Source organism: Ambystoma mexicanum, chromosome 4q, assembly GCF_040938575.1.
Source record: "Ambystoma mexicanum isolate Mex_15411 chromosome 4q, UKY_AmexF1_1, whole genome shotgun sequence".
Lineage (NCBI taxonomy): Eukaryota > Metazoa > Chordata > Amphibia > Caudata > Ambystomatidae > Ambystoma > Ambystoma mexicanum.
Window position 1 is genome coordinate 1,256,953,202 of NC_090928.1, and position 25,469 is coordinate 1,256,978,670.

At 44.0% G+C, this 25,469-nt stretch overlaps 1 protein-coding gene across 4 annotated transcripts in view; it reads left to right on the top strand.

Moving 5' to 3' along the window:
- The window catches only part of SLC29A1 (solute carrier family 29 member 1 (Augustine blood group)), a 589,752-nt gene that overhangs the window by 310,018 nt on the left and 254,265 nt on the right, over positions 1-25,469 (top strand). For all 4 annotated transcript variants that reach the window (XM_069608852.1, XM_069608853.1, XM_069608854.1 and 1 more), the window contains one exon: positions 13,273-13,354. In XM_069608852.1, the coding sequence (XP_069464953.1) occupies positions 13,273-13,354 (82 nt within the window). The remainder of the gene's footprint in view (positions 1-13,272; positions 13,355-25,469) is intronic.

Here is a 25,469-nt window from a genome sequence, read left to right on the forward strand (position 1 = left end):
GTCTTCCCTCTATGAGTGGAGTCTGTCTTCGGCTTGATATGATGAGGGTCTCCCAGATACCTCAATCCACACCCTTCCGTGTGTACCCAAGAATGTATATGAAAGGCTGACCCCTGCCTCAACTCTGAGATTGGAAGTCTGCCAAAACTCTGAATTGTGCTTGAATGGTGATTGGAGAGCTGCCTCCTTGTCTGATCTGGCTGGAACACCTGTATACTTCTTCACTGCTGCCCTGCATGCTCCACTAGAATCTTTAAAGGGTCACCATAGTTATTCCTTGCTCCTACTACTGTGATTGTGCACATCTCTTTCTGGGTCATTTTCGGGGGTCCCCCAACCTCGTGGACATTGTTTTCCTCAAACAAACTATCTCTTAGGAACTTTGCTTACAGACATTTTTTCCAGAACCTGCAACGTGACCAAAAGTAAATCCCAATACTAGGACAGGCCTCTACACTGCAACTTCTGGACTTCCTCAACTTCTTTCATCAGGCTAGTCAACATCCTAGGGTCTTTTGACTTCCATACAGTCTTAGTTTTGGTCCGTCATCAACTGGAGTCGACACCTGCAGTTTTACCTCTTAGGGCCCCCTAACAGTGACTTCCACTGCTCCTGGGTCTTAGCTTTAGCACTGTAATGTTCCTCTTAATGGCCATTATTGTTTTCTCAAACATCCTTTTAATGATATTTCAATCAAGAGAAACAAATGAAAAGTAGATGTAAAATGTTGCTCACTTTTCTTTACATTAATTTGACAGAACAGCCATCCCTCCTAATACCATTCCAACATCCATTACCCTCCTTCACACCCCCTCTCCAACCCTCCCACTACAGGAAACCAACTCTCGGTTCCCAATTTATCATATTCTAACATACTTTCTTACTGTTCAACAAGCATCTGGTTGTTCCCAAGCCCGTATTGCTGATTAATCATATTGCTTTGCCAGACAGTGGGTATTGTGGTTATTGCATCCATCTTCCATCTGCAAGCACTTCTTGATGTTTTGCTTTCAATCCTTTCACTGAAGCCCACACTGTCTGGCAACTCACTCTGTATCTTAGAGGTCTAAAATGTGTGTCACCATGATTCATCCCACACAGAGCATATAGCAAATGCCTTCACCCGGTCGCTATAAGATGCATTGTCCTTGAACATCCAGCGCAGTGCTATGTACCACTTTGTTAGCAATGTTGCCAGGCTTGCGTTGCCTGCTTACTTAACTTTGGGACTAAGACAGTAGAACCACTGTGAGGTCTTAAAGGATTCACTGTAGTTAGGATCTTTTGGGCGGCCTTTAAGACCATTTCCCAAAAGCAAGGACAGGTGGCCACTCCAAACCCAGATGAAAGAAGGTGGCTCTTGTACAGTTGTAGCTTCTACATATTGGGTTATAGGCTGGATGAAAATCATGCATATGACTCTGTTTGCAATCAAGCATTTAACACACTCTCTGACATTGCTCGTCTGTTAACGCAACTCCTAGATTTCATTGCTATCTTTATTTAGAACCTGTATGTACTCTAGATTTATTGCTAACCAGCAGAGCTTGTACTGTGGTAACTTACCAGCGACAGCGCCATTGCTATCAGTAAATAAGTAAGTAGTTGGTATTCCTGTATTGAGTCATTGCGTCTTCCCCAATCTGTCACCTCGTCTATTGCTGCTCTAACCTGTGCATATTCAAGTGTGGTTTTAAATAATATATGCCCCAAATAAGTCCTAAATCACTTGTATCTGGGACTCTAAACATTGGACACACAGGACCAGTCTATTTTCTCTTGGTATGTTGCTATATGCATGTTATACGTCCTCATTGTTTTGACGAGCACAGCGTTTGTGACCATACTTTCCATGCACACCAGCTAGAGCATTGGCCCCTTTTGTGGTTCTTTCAGGAAGTGCTAGGACAGAACAGCTTCTTAAAATGGATTGTGTCCTTCCACGTATTCCTTATCTTATGATATTTGTATCCTGCCAGCTTTGCTGATTCGGAAAAAAAATTCTCGACAGAAGGCGCTGTGCACGAGGTCGTGGCGTCGATGTCTCTCGACGGGGTCCGTACCGTGTCGACGTCGCCATCAGTATAAATAGCGGGTGCCGCGCCCGTTGGCTACAGTTCAGTTTTTCCGATTGCTTCGCGCTCGAGAACAGCGCGCTTCAAAAGTTTCTTCAGAAAATGTCGTCTTCTTCCAAGATGGGGTTCAAGAAATGTATCGACTGCGGATTGAAAATGTCAATTACAGATCCTCACCGCGTTTGTCTTTGGTGCCTAGGTTCAGACCATCGGAGCTGGCGACTGTGGCTCCTGTCAGTCGATGACAGAGAAGGCCCTTTGTGAGAGGAAAGGTAAACTGGCGGTGGGGCGGGAAGCTTCCAAGGCCTCCTCGAAGGCCTCGTCAAAAAAGCATAGAAAATCGAGCGATTCGAAACAATCGGATCGCCGTAAACATTCTAAGAGGTCTCGATCACGCAGTAGATCGAGACGCTCTTCATCTTCCTCGTCAAAGAAGGTTAAGAGGAGACATAGATCTCCCTCCTCTTCCTCTGATACGTCTACCGAATTGGTAAGATGTCCGACTAAGTCGGATTTCCCAAGAAAATGGGATGAATTTATAAGGAAGATGATGAAGGTCTTTGAGAATGCAGTCTCGACCCCCTCAGAGAAGCCTCAAAAGAGCCAGACCCCGGTCGTTCCGTTGGACGACACAGGGAAGTCAGGAACTATTGTGGAAAGATCCAGTAGCAAAGGTGAACCTCGAAAATCTCAAGTCGACGTCAAATCGTCGAAGATTCATCGAGAATCAAGTGTTTCCCCGACACTGACTAAAAAACATAAGTTGTTGAAGCCCTCGACGACTTTGTCAGCGCCAACGGCTTCCACATCGAAGCCAAAGGAGTTTTCGACACCTTTGTCGAAGACGTCATCGGTGTCTTCGAAGACTCCTTCGATACAATCAAAGATTCCTTCGATTCCATTGACCCAAACTCAAATACAGGAAAGGAGATTTACTGCTTTACCTAAGTCAGACTTCTTTAAGTCTATGTCTTCTATATTTGAAGAAAGTGTCTCTGAGGAAGAAGGAGTTTCTCCTTTTGGAGTACAATATGGTACCAGAGAGGTTCAAGAAGAATTAATCGATCCAGAATCGAAAATGAGAGACCTGTGTGACACCCTTCACTCTGCTAGTGGCATTGATACGTCACCAGAGCCAGAGTTTACAAAACATGCAGATTCAGGGTACAGGAGTCTAATGAATAGGGTTGTTGAATACATGGGCTGGGATAGAGCCTCACCCACTTTTGATCAGGGTGATATGACTGATATACTTGACCAGGGCCCCCAGAAGGACCCAGTTCTCCCCTTCCATAAGGCACTTCAGAGAACAGTGGAAAAAAAACTGGGAAGTTCCTGATGCTGTTGCTGCGGTCAACAGTAATTTTCCCAAAAAGTACAGAACTTCTAGTTCTGACCCTGATTATTTAAGTAGGCATCCCACTCCAGAAAGTCTGGTTATTCAGGCAGCAACTTCGTCAAGACAAACAGCCTATCCATCTATCCCCCCGGATAGAGATGATAAGAAGGTCGATGCTTGGGCCCATAAGCTTTTTACCTCGGGTAGCATGGCTTTAAAGTCAACTAATCTCACCTGTACCCTGGCCAGGTTTACCCACACCCTGTGGGACTGCATTTCGGCGGTGGCTGAACATATTCCGGAAGGCAAGGAAAGGGAAGGCTTCCTGAATATTGTCAAAGACGGAAAGGAGGCAATGGGGGAATGTCTCCAGTCTGGACTGGATACTGCTGATAGCATTAGCAGATCCATGGCTGCAAGCACAGTGTTAAGCAGATTTGCGTGGTTGAGGAAGTCGGGTTTGCACCAGATGTGCAGGCCAGGCTACTTAACATGCCTTTTCATGGCTTGAGGCTGTTTGGTAGTAAAGCTGAAAACTACAGACATCAAGATCGGCGGCTAAATCTCTTGGCGCCTTTATGCGACAGCCTCAGAAACCTTATTCGGGCTCATCTTCCTGGAGAGGTCCTTCTTTTCAGTACTAATCCTCTTTTGGTAGAGGAAGAAGACACGCCATACAAAGAGGCAAAAGAAATGTCGCTCGTGGTGGACGAGGAAAAAGTGCAAAACCAGCCTCAGGAAAGGCATCTTTGCCCTCAGCCGCTCCTGTAGCCATCTCCAAGTCACTCTGAGGCCTTATTACACACAACCCTGTTGGGAGGCAGAATCTGTCAGCATCTGAAAGAATGGCGGGGCATTACTTCAGATGCTTGGGCACTGGAGACAGTAGCTCAAGGTTACCGCCTTCCCTTCCTAAAAAGGCCTCAGGACCATCCCCCGGGAACCAACTCTGTCAAAATTCCAGATCCGCTCCTGTTGCAGGAAATGTTAACCCTGCTAGAGAAAGGTGCAATAGAACATGTACCTGTAGCGGAGAGGAACAAGGGTTGGTACTCCCCTTACTTTCTCATCCCAAAGAAGGATGGAGTATTGAGACCCATCTTGGATTTAAGAAACTTGAACAAGACTGGTTGGTATCATTGGACCTTCAGGATGCTTACTTTCATGTGCCAAACCATCCCAAGCACAGAAAGTACCTGAGGTTCACGGTTGGCGGTTCTCACTATCAGTTTCGAGTTCTGCCATTCGGGCTGACCTCCGCCCCAAGGGTTTTCACCAAACTGATGGCGGTTGTGGCAGCGAGTCTCAGGAGAGGGGGAATTCACGTTTACCCTTACCTGGACGATTGGTTGATCAGAGCGCGTTCTCCCGAACAAGCTCAGGAACATCTGTCGATCACCTGTCACTTCCTTCACAAACTGGGCTTCTCCCTCAATTTCAAGAAGTCTCACATGATACCATCCCAAAAGCTCCAGTTTATCAGAGCAGTCTTAGATACTTCCTCGGGCAAAGCCTTGCCTCCCGAGGTGAGAGCTCTTCACATTCTGCAGATGGTAACAAAGTTCCAGAATGTCCAACATCTACCGGCCTTCAAATTTTCTGAGGTTGCTCGGCCTCATGGCATCCTGCATTTTTCTGGTGCCAGAGGCTTGACTGACGATGAGATCTCTTCAATGGGCCCTCAGAACTCAGTGGTCCCAATTCTCTTTTTGGCAACCATGGCCAGAGATAACAGTAATGACGGACGCCTGACTTACGGGGTGGGGAGCCCACACCAACGATCTGACAATCAGCGGTCGTTGGTCTCCATCGGAGTCCATACTACACATCAACCTTTTGGAGCTGAGGGCAATCAGACTAGCGCTGAAGGCCTTCCTGCCCTCTGTACAGGGAAAGAGTGTCCTGGTAATGACAGACAACATGGTGGCCATGTACTACCTCAACAAGAGAGGAGGTGTAGGATCACTACCACTGTACAGAGAGGCAATGCAGCTCTGGTTCTGGGCAATACGAGAAGGAATCTCTCTGTCGGCAGTTCACCTAGCCGGAAAGCAGAACACGATGGCAGACGCTCTGAGCAGGCGGAGCACAGTGTCCCACAAGTGGGAACTAGCTCAGGAAGTCCTTCTGGAGATCTTCGCCCTTTGAAGAACCCCTCAAGTGGATCTGTTCGCGACTGCGGTCAACCAGAAGTGCGAACAGTACTGCTCAAGGGAATTTCCTCTGAGAGGAGCTCTAGGAGACGCGTTTGTGGTGGAGTGGAAGTTCCCACTTCTGTACGCGTTTCCTCCAGTCTCCGTGATTCCTCATGTAATCAGGAGGTTGAGAAAACAATGATCCTAATTGCCCCGGATTGGGCCAGGAGGACGTGGCACCTGGACCTTCTGGACATGTCCATCTGCCCTCCAATACGTCTTCCGCAAAGAGAGAATCTTCTCTCACAAGAGGTCAAAACACTCAACCTTCACGCATGCTTTCTGAGAGGTTGAGATACAAGGATTGGAATCTTCCGGATGACGTAATGGAGATTATGCTTTCGGCCAGAAATCCAGCAACAAAATCCTTGTACCGGTGTCATTGGAACAAGTTCAGTAACTGTTGCAAAGATAAGGATGTGGACCCTTTTCAATGTGGCACCCCAATGGTGCTTTCTTTCCTATTGCATCTAGCCAATCTGGGGCTCCAGATTGGGACAATTAAAGGATATCTAGCTGCGCTGTCCATTTTCAAGCACTCCTCGGAAGAGGTTTCTTACTTAAAAATTCCTTTAATAATTCAATTCCTGAAAGGGCTTACTAATGTGTACCCTCCAGTCCCCTTTCATGTCCCAATGTGTCATTTAAATCTGGTACTTTATAACTTGTATACCTTTTGAGCCTCTGCACTCCTGTTCCTTGAGGCTTCTAATATTAAATACTGTCCTTCCTGTGGCCTTAACATCAGCCCGCAGGGTTAGTGAGCTACAGGCTCTCTCATGTAAACCTCCATATACTACGTTTTACGAGGACAAAGTGATTCATAAGGTTAAACCCTCTTACTTACCAAAAGTAGTTTCTGACTTCCACTTGTCACAAAAAATCATATTACCAACATTCTATCCTCCTCCTCGTTTGGACAAAGAAGAGGAGAGATTTCATTGACTGGACCCTAAAAGGGCTCTTAGTTTTTACATTTCAAGAATGTCAAAATTGCGTCAGGATGACCAACTTTTTGTAGGTTATACGGGCCATAAATTGGGATTAGCGGTGACAAAACAGACTATATCCCGCGGGATCTTCCTGGCTATAATTGAGTGCTACAGATTGGCGGGAAAGGACCCACCGGATGGGTTTCGAGCCCATTCCACTAGGGGGATGGCTACTTCTGCGGCTCTGAAGAGGGGAGTCCCTGCAGCAAATATTTGTTCAGCTGCAACATGGGCATCAATGCATACCTTCATCAAGCATTATTGCTTAGATGCCTCTTCTTCCAATGAAGGTTTATTGGCCAAGGTGGTACTTCATTCCGTCCATGAGAAAAATAATTAGTATATCCACCTCCAAAATTACCACTGCTATGGGAGTCTATCATAAAATGAGGAATACGTGGGAGGACACAATCCATTCGAAGAACAAGTTACTTACCAACTGTAACGTTCTTTCGACTTGATGTTCCTCCCACGTATTCCTCATCGCCCCTCCCATCCTACCACGCAGTACAGTTTACGTTAGACCCTTCGTGAGAGGGAATTGTAACTATCAGTCATGAGGCACGCCTAGGTGTTCCTCGAATATTTCCTTGAAAAAACAGAACTGAAGCCAACGGGCGCAGCACGAGCTATTTATACTGATGGTGACGTTGACACGGTACGGAGCCCGTCGAGTGACATCGACGCCACAACCTCGTGCACAGCGCCCTCTGCCGAGAATTATTTTTACGAAGCAGTGAAGCTGACAGGATACGAATATCATAAGATGAGGAATACATGGGAGGAACATCCAGTCGAAAACATGTTACAGTTGGTAAGTAACTTGTTCTTCTGGTGTTCATTTTTTCCATTAAAATGTGCAGTCCAATATCCCCAGTATCCTGCCAATGGGACGCATGCTGGAGCTGAACTGCTAGAGAGAGTTTTGAAGGATACCCTTGAAGCTTTTCTTGCCCATATCCATTCCAGCAGCGCCACCTAGCATTGCAGTAAGCTTTCAGGGGACAATGGTAAAAATCATAAAGCAGCTTGGGTAGGTTGCTTAGCAGCCCTAACATTTTAGTAAACAGTTCTCCAAATCCAATAATCTCGAGCAATGTAGACCCAAGTGACAGTGTCAATGCTTTTAATGATGCCAGTGCAGCAGGGGGTTGGGTAGGTCACCTATAGGATGCCTGCCAGGCAGCATAGTGCTTGCAGATCTTCCTGTGAAGAATCCTGTTTCATCTGTGTCTTCATGTCTGGAGCAGTATATCTACCAGGATCTTTGATAGGAGTATGTCATCCCATGTTTATCAAGGATAACAGTCTAAACGAGGCAGAATCTGCAGGTGATTTTCCAGGTTTTAGCAGGACAGTGATTTTTTTCGCTGTGAGCATGGACTGGTGAAGCGAGCCTGCATCAACTGCCTGGTAAAACATTTCTTTTAGGTTTTGGACCTGTATTTTAGGGAAATCCCTTTATCAAATGCCACCCCTTATTTCATTTAATCCTGGGACTTTAGCACACATAAAGGCACTTATGCCCGCCATTAGTTTAGTTTTTCCTCCTGTCTGAGCCTATGGAGATGTGTCTGTGCTAGAGATGTTAGATCCTCATCCAAAACCAATGCAAGCATGTAGAAAAACAAACTCTCAATATACAACCTCAATAAAGCATATTCTGCACCTCAAAAGAAAGCACTACATAGTTCAATTAACACAATGTGCAAACACGCAATGCTTAAACGGCCAAGGGCACTATCTGGTCAACTAGCTGAAATCATTAACGTCAATACAAATCATATGTTTTCTTTCTTAGCATGACCTTCCAATGGCTAGTTTCGACTGTATCGGAATTAATCCATCTTTAAAGAGTCTTTTTCAGGACCAAAACCACACGGAAATACTGCAAAATAAATTAACACTAGCATCAATCCCCCATCCAAACCACGTGAAACAGACTAGATCAAATGTAGTGTGAAACATCAAATTACTGCTATAAGATTCCAGGAGGTCAATCCAGATCCTCAATCATATTAGCCAATTCAAACTTCCAGCAGACTGTAGTGCCTGCAATATAATTCAAAGTTCAAGGCATAATATAAGCAGTATTGCATAGCAATTTGCTATGTAATTCTGTAGGTTTGCTAATTAAATGGACCCTTGTTACCCTGTTTAATGAAAGCACAGTCACATTCCACTGTTGACCATGGGGCTCTCTCCACCTTTCGTTCACTGCATATTTAAAGGGGCTAATGGAGAGACAATGCCGCAGTAACCATCTCCTCCACTATTAAGTGCCAAAGACCTGTGTGGGAGTGCTAGACAAGAATTCTTTTTTTCTTCAAATAATTGGAAACCAGAAGTAATCGGGATGATACTTTTATGAAGCAGACTGTATCCTGCTTGGCAAACACCAGTATGTGCTAACCTTATAAATTCTTTTAACACAGTCATGTAATCCATTTCTAAAAATTGAAGTTGTTAAATAATGCATAATTAAAGTATTTCTAATGTAAAAACACTGCATTACCTCCATGCTTTACAGTAAAGTTTGGGTTAGTGTATCTAAATGTCATAGTGTCCACTAGATTTCATTTTGTGGGGGAAAATGCATCACTTTGATGAGTGAACACTTTTGAAAATGTACATGATCACACAGCCATTTGCTTTTGATGGCAAACCTAGTTCTGTGACCTGCTAGTTGCATTCATCTGTGCAACTGGTGCTCAACCTATACGCTGATTCCATACTCCTTGACATTCTATCTCATCACCCTGTTGCTATGTGCCAGCTACACTGAAAGTGAGCTGGCCGCAAATTACAATATTCCACCTACTTTACCTAGTTCTCTGCTTTCCACTTCATCCATTTTGCATAGTATCTTACTTTCCTTCCTCTTGCATAATAAATACACAAAGCTAATTAGATGTTTACGCAAAGCAGTGATCAATAGTTCCATCCGTCTTTACATCTACAGATCTACTGCAATACTATCCTCTCTAGTTGGCCTCCAGGGCTTGCTTTTCTCTGAATATGATTGAATCATATATTAACACATGCAGGGGAAACTCGGCCAAACTGTTGTCAGAGCCTTTTATCATGTCTATTTATATGTGTCTATTCATGTAGCTAACCTTTTGCATTTTACAGACACACATCCAGGGCTCATAAAGTCCACTCGCATAATCGAGTAGATTTACAAAAAGGGTGAACACCATTTGCAGGGGATGTTTGAAACTTTTGAACATTTACTTTGCAATAAATGTCAAATATAAGTTTCACTGTGGATGGCTGACCACTGGGTGGCAGCAGAGTGTTAAACAAATTGGGTTTGTGGTGGCATGCACCATTGTACAGAAAGCACATTTACATTTCTGGTCATCCATTGCCATGGATCGAGTGAATTTGTCTTAGGTTGAGTAGGTAATCTAATTTACTCGACCTGTAGGTGTAGCAGAATTTTAAAGAATTTGCAAGGCCTGACGCATCTCACTGATGTCTTACCTCAGCGGTACACAAAAATATTGTATTGATGCTCATGTTATGTCTTGGGTACAAATAACTTCTGGTGACATTAAAAATATTAGTACAACATTGCTAATCAAATGGGTTTGTTTGCTAATCAAGTACATTTTAATTAGCAAACTCTGCTAATCAGTTTTTGAAAACTAATGTATGCCTTGAAGTTACAGGTATCATATACAAGGTGAAATCTCCTTTGAACATCCACTATGGTGACCACTTAATCTCCATGCATTTACCTTCGATGTCTTCTCTAGGAACATTATCCATTCTTCATGGGACTGTATCCTATTCTGCATGTAGAGTAGAGTCTGCAAAGGTCACTCATTCCCGTTTAAGTTGGCCTACAGAAATATGGCTGCTCTGACATTTGAAGCGACAAAGCCAGTGTGAATATTCAGCAACTGTCCAATAGCTGTCCAAACAAATGCTACCTCAAATCAGCAGCACACATTCCCAAGTAGACAGATACCTATTAGTATACTCTGTTTCTCGGTCTTCCATCGTTGGCACCATCATAAATACGAAAATCTTACAGCACCTGAATTGGTCACATGACAAGCCGCACAAAGAAAATGGAGCATAGGAGGGATACATAGACCCGCCCTACACTCTTCATATAATTTCACGGCTTCCTGAAAGTTCACATGATGAATCCTGATATTAGGAAAACGGGTCTGACACAAGGATGTCTCCAAAGAGAACACATTTATTTTTCTATTGTTACCATGGCGTTGTACAAATGTGCCCCGGATCATAAACGCATCTCAAAGATCCAATAATGTAAGCTCAAACTGAATTCTGACAATTGGACCTTCCATTTACATTATGCAAGACGAGATGTTGCATAGAACAATGCGCACAAGAAGGGAACTTAATCTGACTTTATGTACCGCCAAGTCTGTGCCATTCATCTTGCAAATTGTGGCCCTCTAAACGGCTGTCAGTGTGATAACTCCAATATCGTTCTGTAGCAGCTAACGTGGCCTCCCTCAAGGCCATGTCTATCTTGGCACATCACCTTTTCCACTACCCACCAGTTTAAATCTTCAGGACCATGTCTCGCAGCAGAAAAATGCTTGACAAGAGGTGAAGCAAGGTTTCCCATTATAATGTGGGAACAATATTCTATAATCTGGGTCTTGATAGGTGGGAACGATGTTCTATGATCCTGGTCTTGATAGATTGGCTGGTTTTCCCAATATAGACTTGTTTTCGAGGACATTCAATCAGTTAAATGACACATGTGCTATTGCAGGTCGTGTGAGTTTGCATGGTTCATGTGTGAGACTTCACAGTGAGCGTCTTCATGACCTTAGTGTTTATCTAAACACTACAGCTGCCACAAGGATAATGGCCCTTTACAGGTTCTATGCCCCACATCTTTGTGATCGATGGTGTCGTCACTGTCCTCCCTCGATCTGCACTTGTCTAACAACTGTTTGAAATGTATGCCTTTTTTTAAGGCAAACAGTGGAGGGCTTAGTTCAGTATCATCTAGTTGCAATAGATGCCAATGTCTAAGTATAAACTTCTTAATGTCATTACTATGTGTATTGTAGGTGGTAGCACAAACTACCAGATCTGTGACAGAACGTTCTTTGTGTTCTATTAACCGTTAACGATTCTGATTGCGGGCCCTCTTATAAGATTGCCTAATCAATCTCTTCGGATAGCCTTGTATTATAAATCTTTGAAAAATTATGTCGGCCTGACGTTTGTAATCTTCCACAGTGAATCAGTCACGTTGCGGCCGTAAGTATTGATCATATGGAATATTGTTTTGTAATACCTGCGGATGAAAACTACTAGAATATAATGTAGTGTTCCTGCCGTTTCTTTGCTGTACAAGATGATTGCCAAAGTTCCTTCTTTCTTTTTAATGATCAAATCTAAAACAGAGATGTCTAGGGAATTGCAATTCAAAGTAAATTTGAGATTGCCATTAAGGGAATTAATCCAATTAATGAAATCCCCTATCTTGCACTTGGTGGTGTCCCAAATAATAGGCATATAATCAATATACTGCTTAAAAAGCATAAGTGCTTGCCAAAAATGATTAGTATCTACAAAGATGTACCATTCTTCAAATGTTACCATGTATAAATGAGCAAAGTTGGGAGCTAAGGCCGTCCCAGCACCGTCTCTTTAATTTGCATTAGAAAAGTCCTTCTTAAAGCAGAAATAATTTTTGGATAATGATAATTCCAACCATTCGACCAGAAATTCACTAGGTACAGTGTGTGGTCAATCTCTTTCATGCAGGAAACTCTTAATAATGGTTAAGGCTTCGCCCTGAGGGATATTAGAATATAGAGCTTCTACGTCCAGTGTCACAAGTAAGTCCGAAGACACATCGTAAGGTAACTCTTCCACCAACCTGATGACATCTGTCGAGTCAACAAGAAAGGTACTGGTTTTACAAGCAATTGAAGTATAAACAAAGTCTATAAACTTACCATAAGGTTCTAAAAGCGAGCCGCAGAGAGACACAATGGGTCTGCCAGGTGGACATACAGGATCTTTATGTACCTTGGGTAAGATGTAGAACAGAGGCGTGCAGATATCTGCCAGGTTCAGGAATTCAAATTCTTTTTTGCACATCCTGGTGATGTTGAAAACGTCCTGTCTAATCAACACTGTTGAATCTCTACTTAGATTATGATATCGTTCAATGTTATCCAACAGCCTCATACATTCATTACCATATGCGCTGGCATCCCAGGCCACAATGCCACCACCCTTTTCAGCACATTTATTCACAATCGATTCATCAATTCTATTCACGTGAGTCTCAGTGGAAGGCCTGGTTTTATCCACCCTTGTTTGTTCTGCTTCTCATATGGTTTGCGTTATATGGGGTGTATTATTCTCTGTGCCAGTCTGTTTCTGAGTATGCCTGCTGATGTTCAATTGTTTGTGTCCTACTGTTGTTCTATACACCTGCAGATGTTCCCTTCTGTGTATCTGTGTCTGGTGGTTCCTGCTGATATTCCTTTATTTGTCCCCTTCTATACCCTGGGTGGTTCTAGAGATGTTCTGTTTTTGCGGATGGGTGGTCCTAATGTTGTCCCGTTGCGTTTACCTCCTAACTCTTAAGTAGTGCTGCTGTTGTTCCTATATTCCAATCTGCACACTTTCTCACTTCTGTGGTCTCTTGCAGGTATAAGGCTGTCTGGCTGGTATTCTTCACACTTGGCCTTGGAACGCTGCTGCCATGGAACTTTTTCATGACTGCAACGATGGTGAGTGTTAACATCTGACTGTTCCATAGGTTATCTTGTCACTCCATGCTCGCCCACTAGGTAGGGCTCCAGTATATACAAGCTTTGGTGGGTGCAGGCAACCTTGTCTACATTAAGATGGAACGTCATATCCCTTGGTTGTTCTTCTATATCCGTTTCTATTTATTAATATTTGTAAAATACACTATCACCATTGCTAGAATTCTGCTGCTTTGTGTTGAGGTAAAATATTGGATTTCCGCCTCAGACAAAACAGCTATACATTTGATCAAATAACTTGTTTTTAGCTTATTCATAAAAGAGCAGAAATTGGACCTTGTTCTAAAATTCTTTGAGAGCAAGTTCTACAAATGGGTAGATTGAACTGAAAAACATTTTCCACCAATGCGATAGAAGGGACCTAACAGTGCTATGTATATCAGGGTAACACACAGTTATTTATAGCCATCAACCAATCCAATACAATGTCCTTGAATCCTCCACCTAAATGTATTCCTGACTGTGCACTGATTAAAACTCATATTCTTAGTTTTAGCATTGTCTGAAAATGTTAACATAGTTCACGATAAAAGACCAATAGGATTGTGACTTATTGGGAAACCATTATTTCTTTCCTGTTAAAAGGAGAAGTCATCCATGTTATCAGGAGCAATTGCCTTGGTGGCCGTAGATGCATTCTAGATGCAGTCAGCACATTTTCTGCGTCACACTCAGGAGGCAAGATCAAAGGATCTGCCAATGAGGGCCAAAGACTGAGGAATGACCTTTGATTAAGGTCAGTTTAAAATGTTTGCTTTAGACATCATAGAATGATTAGTGCATACTTTAAATGGAATTTAAAAGCAGTACCAACATGATTAGGCGAAGCTAGGGAAGACATTTAAAAAACAGTAAGGGCACCATTTGAAGAGGATAACATTTGATCAAGAGTATGACCACACTCATGAGTGGGGAAAAGTGACCAAAGCAGAAAGGCCTACTGTAGCCATGTCTTCTATAACCAAGTGAGCTGACTAATACATTGGAAAGAGCATCTGACCACAGATTGAGGTCACCCTGGAGCAAACGATTGGTGGACTTAATAAGAAGAGGAGAAACACAATTATTGAGTTCAGCGGGGAATTAAAGAGGAGCATTTTAAAGGATGATAAAGAAGAATATTGAGAGAAGTAGAATCTGATAGTATGCAAACCATTTGGATACCTCAGATTGTTGGAAAGAAGGTGATGTCACTTGATGCATTGTAGTGTTATTGTGCAAAATAATGGCAGAACCACTGTCTCTGGATAAATGATTAGTCCTGAAAATCGTGGGGTTGGTGGGGACCATGTCCAATAGAACAGGACAAGAAACACTAATATTACTAAAGTAGCCAAAGAAGGCTGGCATTTACTTTGGAAAGGTCCAACAATGGATTACTCAGTAGCTAGAATCACCTTTGGCTAATTCTAGTGGATACACATGCAGTAGTATATTGAACTGAAGTGCTCCACTCTACTTAGGCCCTGAAAAACGGTCTCTGCATATTATGAACGCTGGTGTCAAGAATCCTGAATCACTGGGGACTATTCCGTTTTCAGTCCGGTCCTTCTTCCAGGGGTGAACATATTAAGTTTCAAGGCAAACAAAAAGCACGTTAGGAAGGCAGCTACTACATTAATTGTACCAATTCTAACCATAATCTGAAGATCTGATGGCTCATTGGTTATTCTTTTTTAACTTATTTTTCATAACCTTTGCATTGTGACTCTGTTTTCTATTCATATTCTGTTCATAAGTCACTATCTAGTGTTTTGTCCGAACAATGTTTTAAAGTTTGATATAAGCTTTGACATGGCTGCATTCCTAACCAGATACCATATGATGTTGATGGGCCTCCCACAACTCTTCTCCTAATGAATACTATCTTAACATTGTTTCCACCATCGGTTCAGTCACAGAAAGAGTACTCTGAGAGAACTCTGTAAACGAGCGGTCTGCCCCTCATTGTACAGAATATAGGAATTACTTCCTCATTACAAGTTTGGCCAAACGAGTTTACGGTTACCACCACTCTGTCCCGTGAGCTTATCATGGGATACGCGTTGTAGAAGGGTGGTGTAAATCCCCATTTTTGGAGTCACTGGCATTTTGGGCAGAATTACTGCTCTGAGTAATTCTGCCCAAAATCCCAGTGACTCAAAAAATGGGGATTAACACCACCCTTCTACAACGTGTATCCCATGATATTCGACTTTAAAGTGCAGGATTTGCCTCCTGCATCGTGATGGAGGTAAATTCTCCACTTCAACGCCAAACTTGGTATTTGGTGAAGCAGTTAAAATGTGGTGATTCCATTAACGCCCACAGAAATTGAATTAATGCAACTTTTTCACCACTCTGCAAAACTCAGAATGATGCCTTTGTGTTTTTTAGCATTCTCCCTCAGGCAGGTTGCGCACAACTGCATGCTAGCATGTCTGTGATTTTATGGTTCTTGTATTGAGTTTGGTGCTTCTGGACAAGATTACGTTCCCCGGGTATAGCTATGGGTAACTGTGGATAGATAAACAAGCATTGGCAAAGCCAATAGTCTTGCCATTTGTAGATTTATATTGCAATTTACATGTATAGGTAAGAATGCAGGAAATACTTGGGCTCTATTTAGACAGTAATTCCAGACATGTCGACAAATTACAACTTGCAGAAAAATAACATGGGTAGTAGACATAGTAGAAAGACTTCACTTCACTGTAGTGTAACAGAAGTCTTTTTACTATGAATATTACTAATGTTACTTGTCAGCAAACACTATGTTCATTAATCCTAAGGTAGGCATGGTGATTTTAAGGGTGACATTCGTGGCACGGGGTACAGGTGAGCTAAGGTGGAAGGAAGAAGGGATGAGCTAAGGTGGGAGATAGAAAGCAGGGATGAGCATGGTAGGCGTCAATGAGCAAAGATTGGTGGGGAAGGTGAAGGTGAGCTAGGGAGGTGGGTTGGTGGCGATAAGCATGGCTCAGTTTGGTTGAATGGTGAGTATGGAAAAGTGGGTGGACAGGAACGAGGTAGGAAAGGTTGGGGTAATTGGGGTGGGGTAGTATGGGGATTATGTAGGATATGTGGCGGTAGGCAGAGGTGAGCTTGGGTGGGTGGGTTGTTCGGGTCAGGCAAGGGTGAGGAAGGGTAAGGTGGATGAGCAGGGATGAGGCATGGAAGGTGTGGGTATAGTAGGGCAAGGTGGATTTCAGTGGGGGTAGTGTGGGGTGGGAGTGCGTGGCGATAGAGACGTTTATGGTATGAAAATGTGAGGTACGGTTGTAGTAAACAGGGTTCAGAATGGGTAAATGGAGTTAGACAGAGGAGAGAAAGGGTGGACGTGTGAAAGAAGAGTGATGTGGCGCTTGAGCGGACAGGTGCAGGGTAGGGTAGAGAATGTGGACTGAGCTAGGGATGATGGTAGAGTGAGGCAAGGATGTAGAGTGAGGGCATAATGTTAGAGTGATGGTTTTGATGGGTGGTTTGGTTTCTAGGCTTCACGCAGGGGGATGCTGTGGAGTGGTGTAGTGTGAATTGGGGTTGTGGAATGGTGGTGTTTTGGTGTGGAATGTCGAATATGAGGCTTTGCCTGTTGCGCTTCAACAGAGGAGGATGGCTGAGTTCCCCAAATGCTTCACAGAGCCTGTTTGATTGCTCGATTGAGTGCCAGAGTCGAGAGAGGAATCACATGGCTGTTTATGGACAACACATTGCCCTATCACTCAGTCTCCTTGCTTAATTGCAAAGCATGTGAACGAAGGCAAATTTCTAAATGGTTAACGGCAGAGGACAGTGTTTCTGAAAAAGAAAAGTGCATTTTTTTTGCAACAGAAGATCTAATTGGCTCAAATATTGTTAAACGTGCCCCTTTTAATGGATATGGTGGACAGAGACAAGAGATAACAACCAGTGTGCTAGTAAATTCACACCACTTGTATTGCCAGTTGCCAGGCAAACCAGATATTCTGATTCCAACACCCTGATTCTCTCTTTTTTTCCATAGCATTGATTTTACCCAGGAAAATGTGCTAAAATTAAAAGCGACTTTGCAATTGATGTGTTTCCCGGGATCAAAATGACACCATTGCACCACTTAAAGTGGATCAAACTAAAAAGTTTAAATTTAAGAAGGAAAAAGTTTTGGTCTGCTTATGCTATAGAGGCATGATACACTGTAGGATTCAGAGTGAGATGGTGATTTAGCTGTCGTTGAAGAACTGGAGGGAAAGTGGAAATGTACTCCGACACAAAGAACTAAGCACCTGAGTCTGAATAGAGTCCTAAAACAAACTGAAAATGTGTTGCTATTATCCCAGAAAGCACCCAAATGTGTAAACTTCAAATGAAAGGAAAAGGTACCAATGAGGGGCCCCAAGAAGACCAGAGACCTTGGTTCATTGCCCTCGAAAGATAAACTATCATCAGTGTCCTAGTGATCAATTATGATTTAGTCACTGAAGGACAATTCTAGACTGTTTGTACCATAAAGAGCATAATAACTGGTCTGACACCTAATAAACAAGTCAGCAAACACTGGAACAAAAGGATTAGGTGGACACACTTTTATGGCAAAATATATGCCAGTATAGAGGCTCCTCTTACATTCAGACTAGTAGATCTCGAGGAGCTACGTGATACCATTGAAGGAAGGAACATAGAGCCAGTCTTTGACATAGGCATGGAGTCAGTTTGTGATACTTCCACCTATACTTCAGGTGATAAAAGTAAATTCCAAGAAGTACTAAACAATTTACATTAATATGTAAAGCTTAATGCACTGAAAAAGGGACAAATGATGCCACTTTCGGAGTGCTTAGAAATACTTTAGAAATCCAAGAGTACAATCCATCACTCCTGCACAGGAGGAATCACAGGGAGCGCCTTTAATATGAAGATGAGGAACACATTTCAGATGAGGAACAAAATATTTGCGATGATAATGTTTATGAAAAACAAATATTTTCATCACCAAAAGATGATCAGATTACATTTAGTGCTGTTAAGAAAAGAGCTGCGGAAATATTTAATATAAAATCACAATAAGACAAAGATGGCAGTGCAGTTTTTGTTAAAAACATTAAACACTCTCCAAATACAGCCCCAATCTCTTCCCGCTATGACTTAGCTCAGCAAACATTTTAAGGAAACTGAGGGCCCAAGTAAGATCTATGTCTGCAAACCCACTTGTTGAGAAAAAACACAAACCTGGGCCTCAGGACCCAATTATTATCTCCATAGCCAGGGAGAGATCCCTTGTTCCAACCTCCACATCTGGAGCGTGAGCAGACAACAGTGCATTACCACAGTGGAACATAGGCTTGCAAGTCCAGCTGCCTTTATCATTCAGATTGCCAACTCCACTGCCTAGCTTAGACACATCTACTATCAGAGATAGGACACTCATATGAACTATTAATATAGTGCCTGGACACATTTGCATTAGATCAGGCTAGCTGTGCATTTAGAATCTAGATTGACTTATGAGAATTGAGGTCTGATATGAATACGGCTTGCACCATGACTAGCACCAGGAGCTAAAATCATCTCTGTAAGACCAACGGCAACTGCCGTATGTAAGGAATGGCTCTCTCTTGCGATTCCTTTCTTGTAAACTTTCCTTCTTTGACTGTTGACGCTCATTAGATAGAAGAGAAGATCTATCGCTGTGTTTGGTTAGAGTTCGGAGTTTAAGAACTAGATTGTATCTACACGTTGCCAATATTTTGCAGAGAGCTGGATTTGAAAGTGAACTGCATTTTAAACAGGTTTTTTTTAGACTCATTTATTTTTGCAGTTTTTCAAACATCAGCCTATACACTGAAAGACAATGAAGCCAAAACATTGTTCTACACAATACCATACACTGACAATACCTAATGTCTGGGAGTGCCAATCACTACATCCCCCACAGCGGTCGGTACAGGCTCCTCCTTCTACATCCCTATTCCTCCATTCATGTGGGCCCCCGTCCGGTCCACCTCCTCATCTGTTCACATACCTAAAACAATATTCTGACAGTACAAGACACAAGCGGCCGTAGAACCTAACCTTGTCCTACCAGTACGCACCTCTTGTTGGAGTCTCCATCAAGATACCCCTTGGGTAGCATTGAAACATATTGCAATCTACTCAGATCACTACCCTCATAGTTAGTTATTTTCCTCCCCAGTTAGCTGCATGGTCACCCCCTACAATTCTCCCACCCTTTGGACATGAGTGTCAGCTGTGATGCTCCCTCCGAAGCATATTTCATTGTGAATTTTCCCGATTCCTCTGTAAATGCAGACAGGTCATCGTGCGCCATGTGTGTCAATTTCTCCTTAGGTAGACTTCACAAAATTTCCGCAGCCAAACATTTTTCTCGGGTACTGTTGACTCCTTCCATTTTTTGTGCAACTGTTATCCTACCGACACATATGAGGGCCTCCCACATCCTGGGGAAATCTGTACGTCTCATACCCTCTAGGAGGAATTCCCAGGAGTAGCGTGAGGGGTTCCTGCTGTATTGCAGTCCCTGTACTTTCCTTTATGCAATTCAACAATTCAGCCCAGAAGAACTGAATCTGTGGGGATCCATGATCCCCAGATCCCCTAGCGCAATGCGGTGACACTCCCGGAAACATCTTAGAAACCCTCACCAGGTGCATGTGCCATCTGTGTTCGGTAACGTTGGTAAAGAGATTTCCATGGAAAGTGACCTTCTACATTTTGCCCCAGAGATCGTCTGGCACCGAATTCTCAACCACCCGAGCCCAGTAAGATATAAATGTCCTCCTTATTTTTGCAGCTGGAATCACCAGAGCCCTGTACATTTTAGAAATAATACCTTCTCTGGCTTGTGCCATCTATAAAATCTTCTCAAACAGGCTGAGCTCTTCAGCCAACTCCTCCCTCCATTTAGAACCCTACAGTACTCCCTTAAGCCTAAGATATTCAGTAGTTAGTTAGTATTAACTGTATCTGGCCGTAGGGCCATCAAAGTACTTCATATATGTAACACACAACATATAACTCATAAACTGTTACAATAACTCAAATTGCCATCCAGGCTTTCAAACAGTGAAGAAGCAATAACCGCAGTTTTGACATCCCCAGGGCCTTTTCTGGTGCTGGCGGTCCATGAATCTATTGGGAACTAATCGGTTAGCCATATGGACGGCCACCCCATTTCTATCTTTTGCCCAAAGGGACTGTGTTGTCTCCAGGTAGCAATGGGTATTGAGGCCTGGTTCCTGTGTAGGAAACAATATTAGAGGGAGGGAAGGCACTCATTTCGACCCTGCTACTTGGTGATGGACACTGTCTCGTTGCAAAACCCAGTATACCGTTGGGCACTCTATGTTCCCTTAGTTCAATGAGAATGGAGTCAAAAGTACACCCCCTGTTATGGTGTTTACTTGTGCAGCTTGTGATATCTTGTCAGATTAGGGAATGGCATCCGCGTACCGTTCAAAGCCAATGAGTACACTTATTAATTAGCTATTCCATAGATTCATGTTGGTCGCAAGCACCTTTGAGAACTCCATGCACAAATATCTCTCCCCTTTACCCTCCTATGGGTCCCTCTCAAATATTCATACTCAGTGCCTTGCCCAAGTTGGAATCTTGGACCTCGATGTCTTGTATCACCGGGGGTCTCTTTGGGTTCGGCATGGCCTACCCCTCCACCTGTTTTGCCACCCCAGAACATGCTTCTCTGTCCCTGGTTAGCCACCCCACATACAGATCGCTGTGGTAGCTGAACAGTATTGTGCTGCTTGATTGGGGTTCTGGCAAAGATGCCAGAATAAACTTGTTTCCAAAGCTCCTTTTCGGGCTGGACATTGGGGAGGGCAGTGCTGTTGCCAATAGGATCATTCAGATTCAGATCAGTCACCCAAGTGATCTGAGCTTTCTCCATTACTAACTGGGAGGCCTTTTTGATGTCCTCCATGTTCGATTGGCACTCTCTGTAGCACCCCCTCCTCTAAAATCTTCAAAGATGAACATAAGTAGCTTCTTTATAGCTGCTAGTTCAATTAACATAAGGGTGCATTTGCAAAACCTGTTTTTGATCTCATCAACTTGGTCCGGGTTGTGGGTGAAGGGCAAATCGGGGAGGGGCTTGTGTGCAAAGGGAATTAGCACACAGCTGATGCCCGTTGGCTGTTGTGTGGCCCACGTCATATCTTTATGAACATTGGGATCTCTTGCTAATGTTTGAGGGCAGGACCTGGATGACAAGAGCCCTTCACCCTGGAGCCATTTTAACCGGGGCTGAACACTGCATTATGTGAAAGATCATCTACTGCAACATCCGGGCAAGATATAGCCAGGCTTAAGGTTGTAGCAGCTTCATGGTCTTCAGAAATGTTTCCTGAAGTCCTGCTTTCAGTAGGATTCTCTGGGATTGCAATTGCGGGGGTGAAGATAGTTGGTTCATAACCCCATGAGTTGTACTTGCCCTGGGTTGACCTTGGCCTTGCCCGAAACAAGCCCCGCTCCTATGTGGCACTGCTGATAAGTGAGCTAGTTGTGGAGCAATCTGACCCGCTGCCACCCAGGCTGCATGTGCCTGCTCAGCTGTCATTTTTAGTGCCATCACTGGTGGAAAAATTACCCTCTACATTGTGGTCAGTGGCTTTGCTCCCCATGACATCCAAAGTTCTCCCAAGAAAGTTTTTAATCTCCTTAATAAGCTGATAAGCATTGCCAGTAGGTTTTATGGAACTCCGATGCTGCGTCTTGGTGCTATCAGAGTCGGCGCTTGTTCCAGGGGTTACCATAATTTTGCGCCTACTGGTAGTATTTCCCTCTTTTGTTGGGTGAATACAGTAAAGCTTCCTAGTGACAGGGGGATGGAGCCAGACCCTGCCATAATAGCTGTTGCAGTCATGGCTGCCATGCAGAGATAGTTGAGGGAAATGTAGGGAATCCGGAGATCGAATGATTGCCACTTCAATGTGGGACAGCTGGCAGTTCAGGTGTGGGAGTTCAAATGTTCGAAGGTTCAAACGTTGTCCCCCTCTGCCCCCTAATGCAGCTCCTCGCCTTTTTCTTCTGGATTCACCCCTTCCTCTGTGTCACCGTTCTAGAGGCCTTCGCCCCCCCCACCTCTCTGTCAACTCCTCCACCATGCAGGTCAGCTCTAATCGTTTCTACCCGATAAGAGCCCGTCCTCTCTATTCTTCCTATATTTACAGCCAGATTAGTCATCTCCTCCGATATATCCACATGGCCCGTCTGGTCTGGAAGGGTGGGGGGGCAAGGATCTGCATCTCTTCCTTCTGGTGTGATCACGTTCAGTGTTTAGTGGGTGCCTAAGTGTTGGACTGCATGTTCTCTATACTTCTAGTTCCCCTGCAGGCCCTGTATCCCCTTCACCCATTCTTCTATTTGCTGCTCCCGTTGTTACGCCCGCGATCTTGGGGTCAGGCAGGAGAAATGCAAAGATACCAAGGTTCTGACCACCATGCATCTCTGCACCACTTCAAACTCTTTGAACTTCCCAATCTGGAATCATTGCGCTATGTTTTTCGAAGCCGAAATCAGACCTTCTTTGAGCGCCCCTGAACCCCAGACTTCCCGCATAAGAGGCAGACCCCACAATGAGCAGAGGGGGGATGGCCACCAGGACAACTCTCTATTCGCCTTGTTGTTTCTCCATAATTTACACTGCACTCCCAAGGTGGGGTGTTCCTGTACCTCCTCAGGGATAAGTTTAGACGGAGCCCATAAATAATCTCGGACCTTCTTCGGGAATGTAATGCAGTCCTCCCTATATGTCCAATATGTTCTACGCTCATCAGACATATGTTCTAACATAATTCTAAGTTGGGCTGCTTTGAAATATAGAGCGAAATTGGGGCATCCAACCACCCCCCTCCTCTTTCGGGAGAGTCAAAGTCTCCTATCTTATACGCGCTCTCTTTTTCTGCCATACAAAGCTGAGACACATATGATCCAGCACTCTAAAAAAGGAGTCCGGGAGTGTGGTAGGGAGCATATGGAATAAAAAAAACAGTTGTGGTAGGATGTTCATTTTTACCACTGTCATTCTACCTATCAATGATATTAAATCACCTTTTAACTCTTCAACCAGAGTGTCATAATTGTGCTTATATTATTCACTAAGGTTACGGAATATCTTAATCCCAGGGTACGTTATCACCTCCTTTCCATGTAAGCTTGGCGTCATATTTCCCTCATCAAGGGGGCACGCTACGCCCATCGGGAGAATGAAGGATTTAGAATAGTTAATTGTTAACCCTGCCAGGTTCCCATACTTCGACAAAACATCCATCAGTACTTTAAGAAAGGCCTCTAGATTCGTAATATAGCACCAAACATCATCTGCATAGAGGGACACCTTAAATTCAACCTCTTCCAGTTCAACACCTTGTACTCCGGGATTTGTTCTATTTGCCGCCACCATTGGTTCTATCACCAGGGTAAAGAGGAGAGGGGATAAAGGGCACCCCTGCCGCATTCCCCTGAACAGGGAAAATCCCCATTCACTGTCACCTTTGCTGTGGGGTCCCTATAAAGTGCCTTCACCCAAGTCCGGAAATTCACTCCCATGCCAAACTAACTGTATTAACGCTTTGTTAAGGAAACCCCATTGTACCCTGTCGAAGGCTTTCTCCGAATCCAAGGACGCCAGGTGTGATGTTCGTGAGGACGAATCATTCCTCTCCTATCTGTTCCAAGAAAGCCGCACCGGATTATGACCGCGGCAACCCTAGCAACGGTCTCGTTGTTTCCCCGCATTCCTCTTCGACCTACTCCAAGATGGCCGCTCCGGGTTATGACCGCGGCAGCTCTAGCAACGGTCTAGTTGTTTTCCTGCCTCGAGCCACGCAGGATGCGGAAGTCGATCGTTCTTCGGCATATCAACAAGGAAGTCCTGGAGACCGGCGCGTTGCTACTCTCTTAGGAGTATACGGACGCTCAGTGAGTATAGCCAGCCCAGCCTTTAAATCTCATTGCCTCCCTTTCTCTCTCTATCCGTCTCTTGTTTCTTTCTCAGTCTTACATCTACTTGTTCTTAGAATTCGGAACACGATCAGCGGATCAAAGGTATCGCTTTGGCAACCACTAAGCCACGGCAACCACTAAACCACGTCCCCACAGAACGCGACACATCGCGACATTATCCCGTGTTTCCCTCGAAGGTAGAATTCTTTTCTCATACTCTCAAATCTGTACCATCCGTATTTCTTGATCCTTGAATACTTGATATCCTTGCTTCCCAGAAAATCCCTTTTCACACTAAGGAGTACTTCTTGAACGGGCTCGAATCCCCGGGCGCCGCATCTACTAATACTCCCCGTCTAGATGTGTGAATGGTAATCTCTGTTCTTACAAACTTCACCTCCGTTCCTTATTGTGTTGTTTTCTCTTGACCCTCATGTATTTACCCTTATACCTCTCCAGCATCTAACCAACACATAACGCTGCCATCGGATCGAGGCACTTCAGTTTCCTCCTGTCCGCCTCGCCTGTATCAACGCTCCCCAGCAGCTCTCCATAGGGTTTTCTCCCCCATGAGGGTTTCCCTGGTTTCTCCACGGTCGCCAAGTATTTAACTAGGCTCCGAAGGGTTGCCAGGGGGATTCCTATTTTCTACTGGGATATAACTTTCCACCCTTTCTTCTTGAAACCTGGTACACCACGGGAAACACGAATTGGTCGTTCCTCTAATTCCAGGTAGGAGATTCTACGCTTTCTGTGTTGCAATGCATGAAGACTGATTAACTGCCGGATTCGGCTTGTAGTGAACATTACAGATAGCAACGCCTGAAACAAACTATTGTTTTTAGACATTGCACCTAGAAACCTGGAATACCCTCATAATGGACCCTCAACAACAACAGCAGATCCAACAGCTGATCGCTGCGGTGCAATCCTTAACCACAGAGGTCCAACAACTCCAGCAGGAGAACACTTCCCTAAAGCAGAATCAACAACAGGCAGCTCAACAGATAGCCCAACAAGTAGCACAACATACTGCTACCTCACAAGTTCCTCACTGTTCAGAGGTCCCTCCAGGGCCTCTTCCTGGAGGCCAGTTCGATGGGAATCCCCACAAGGTGAAAGAATTCCTAGATTCCTGTTA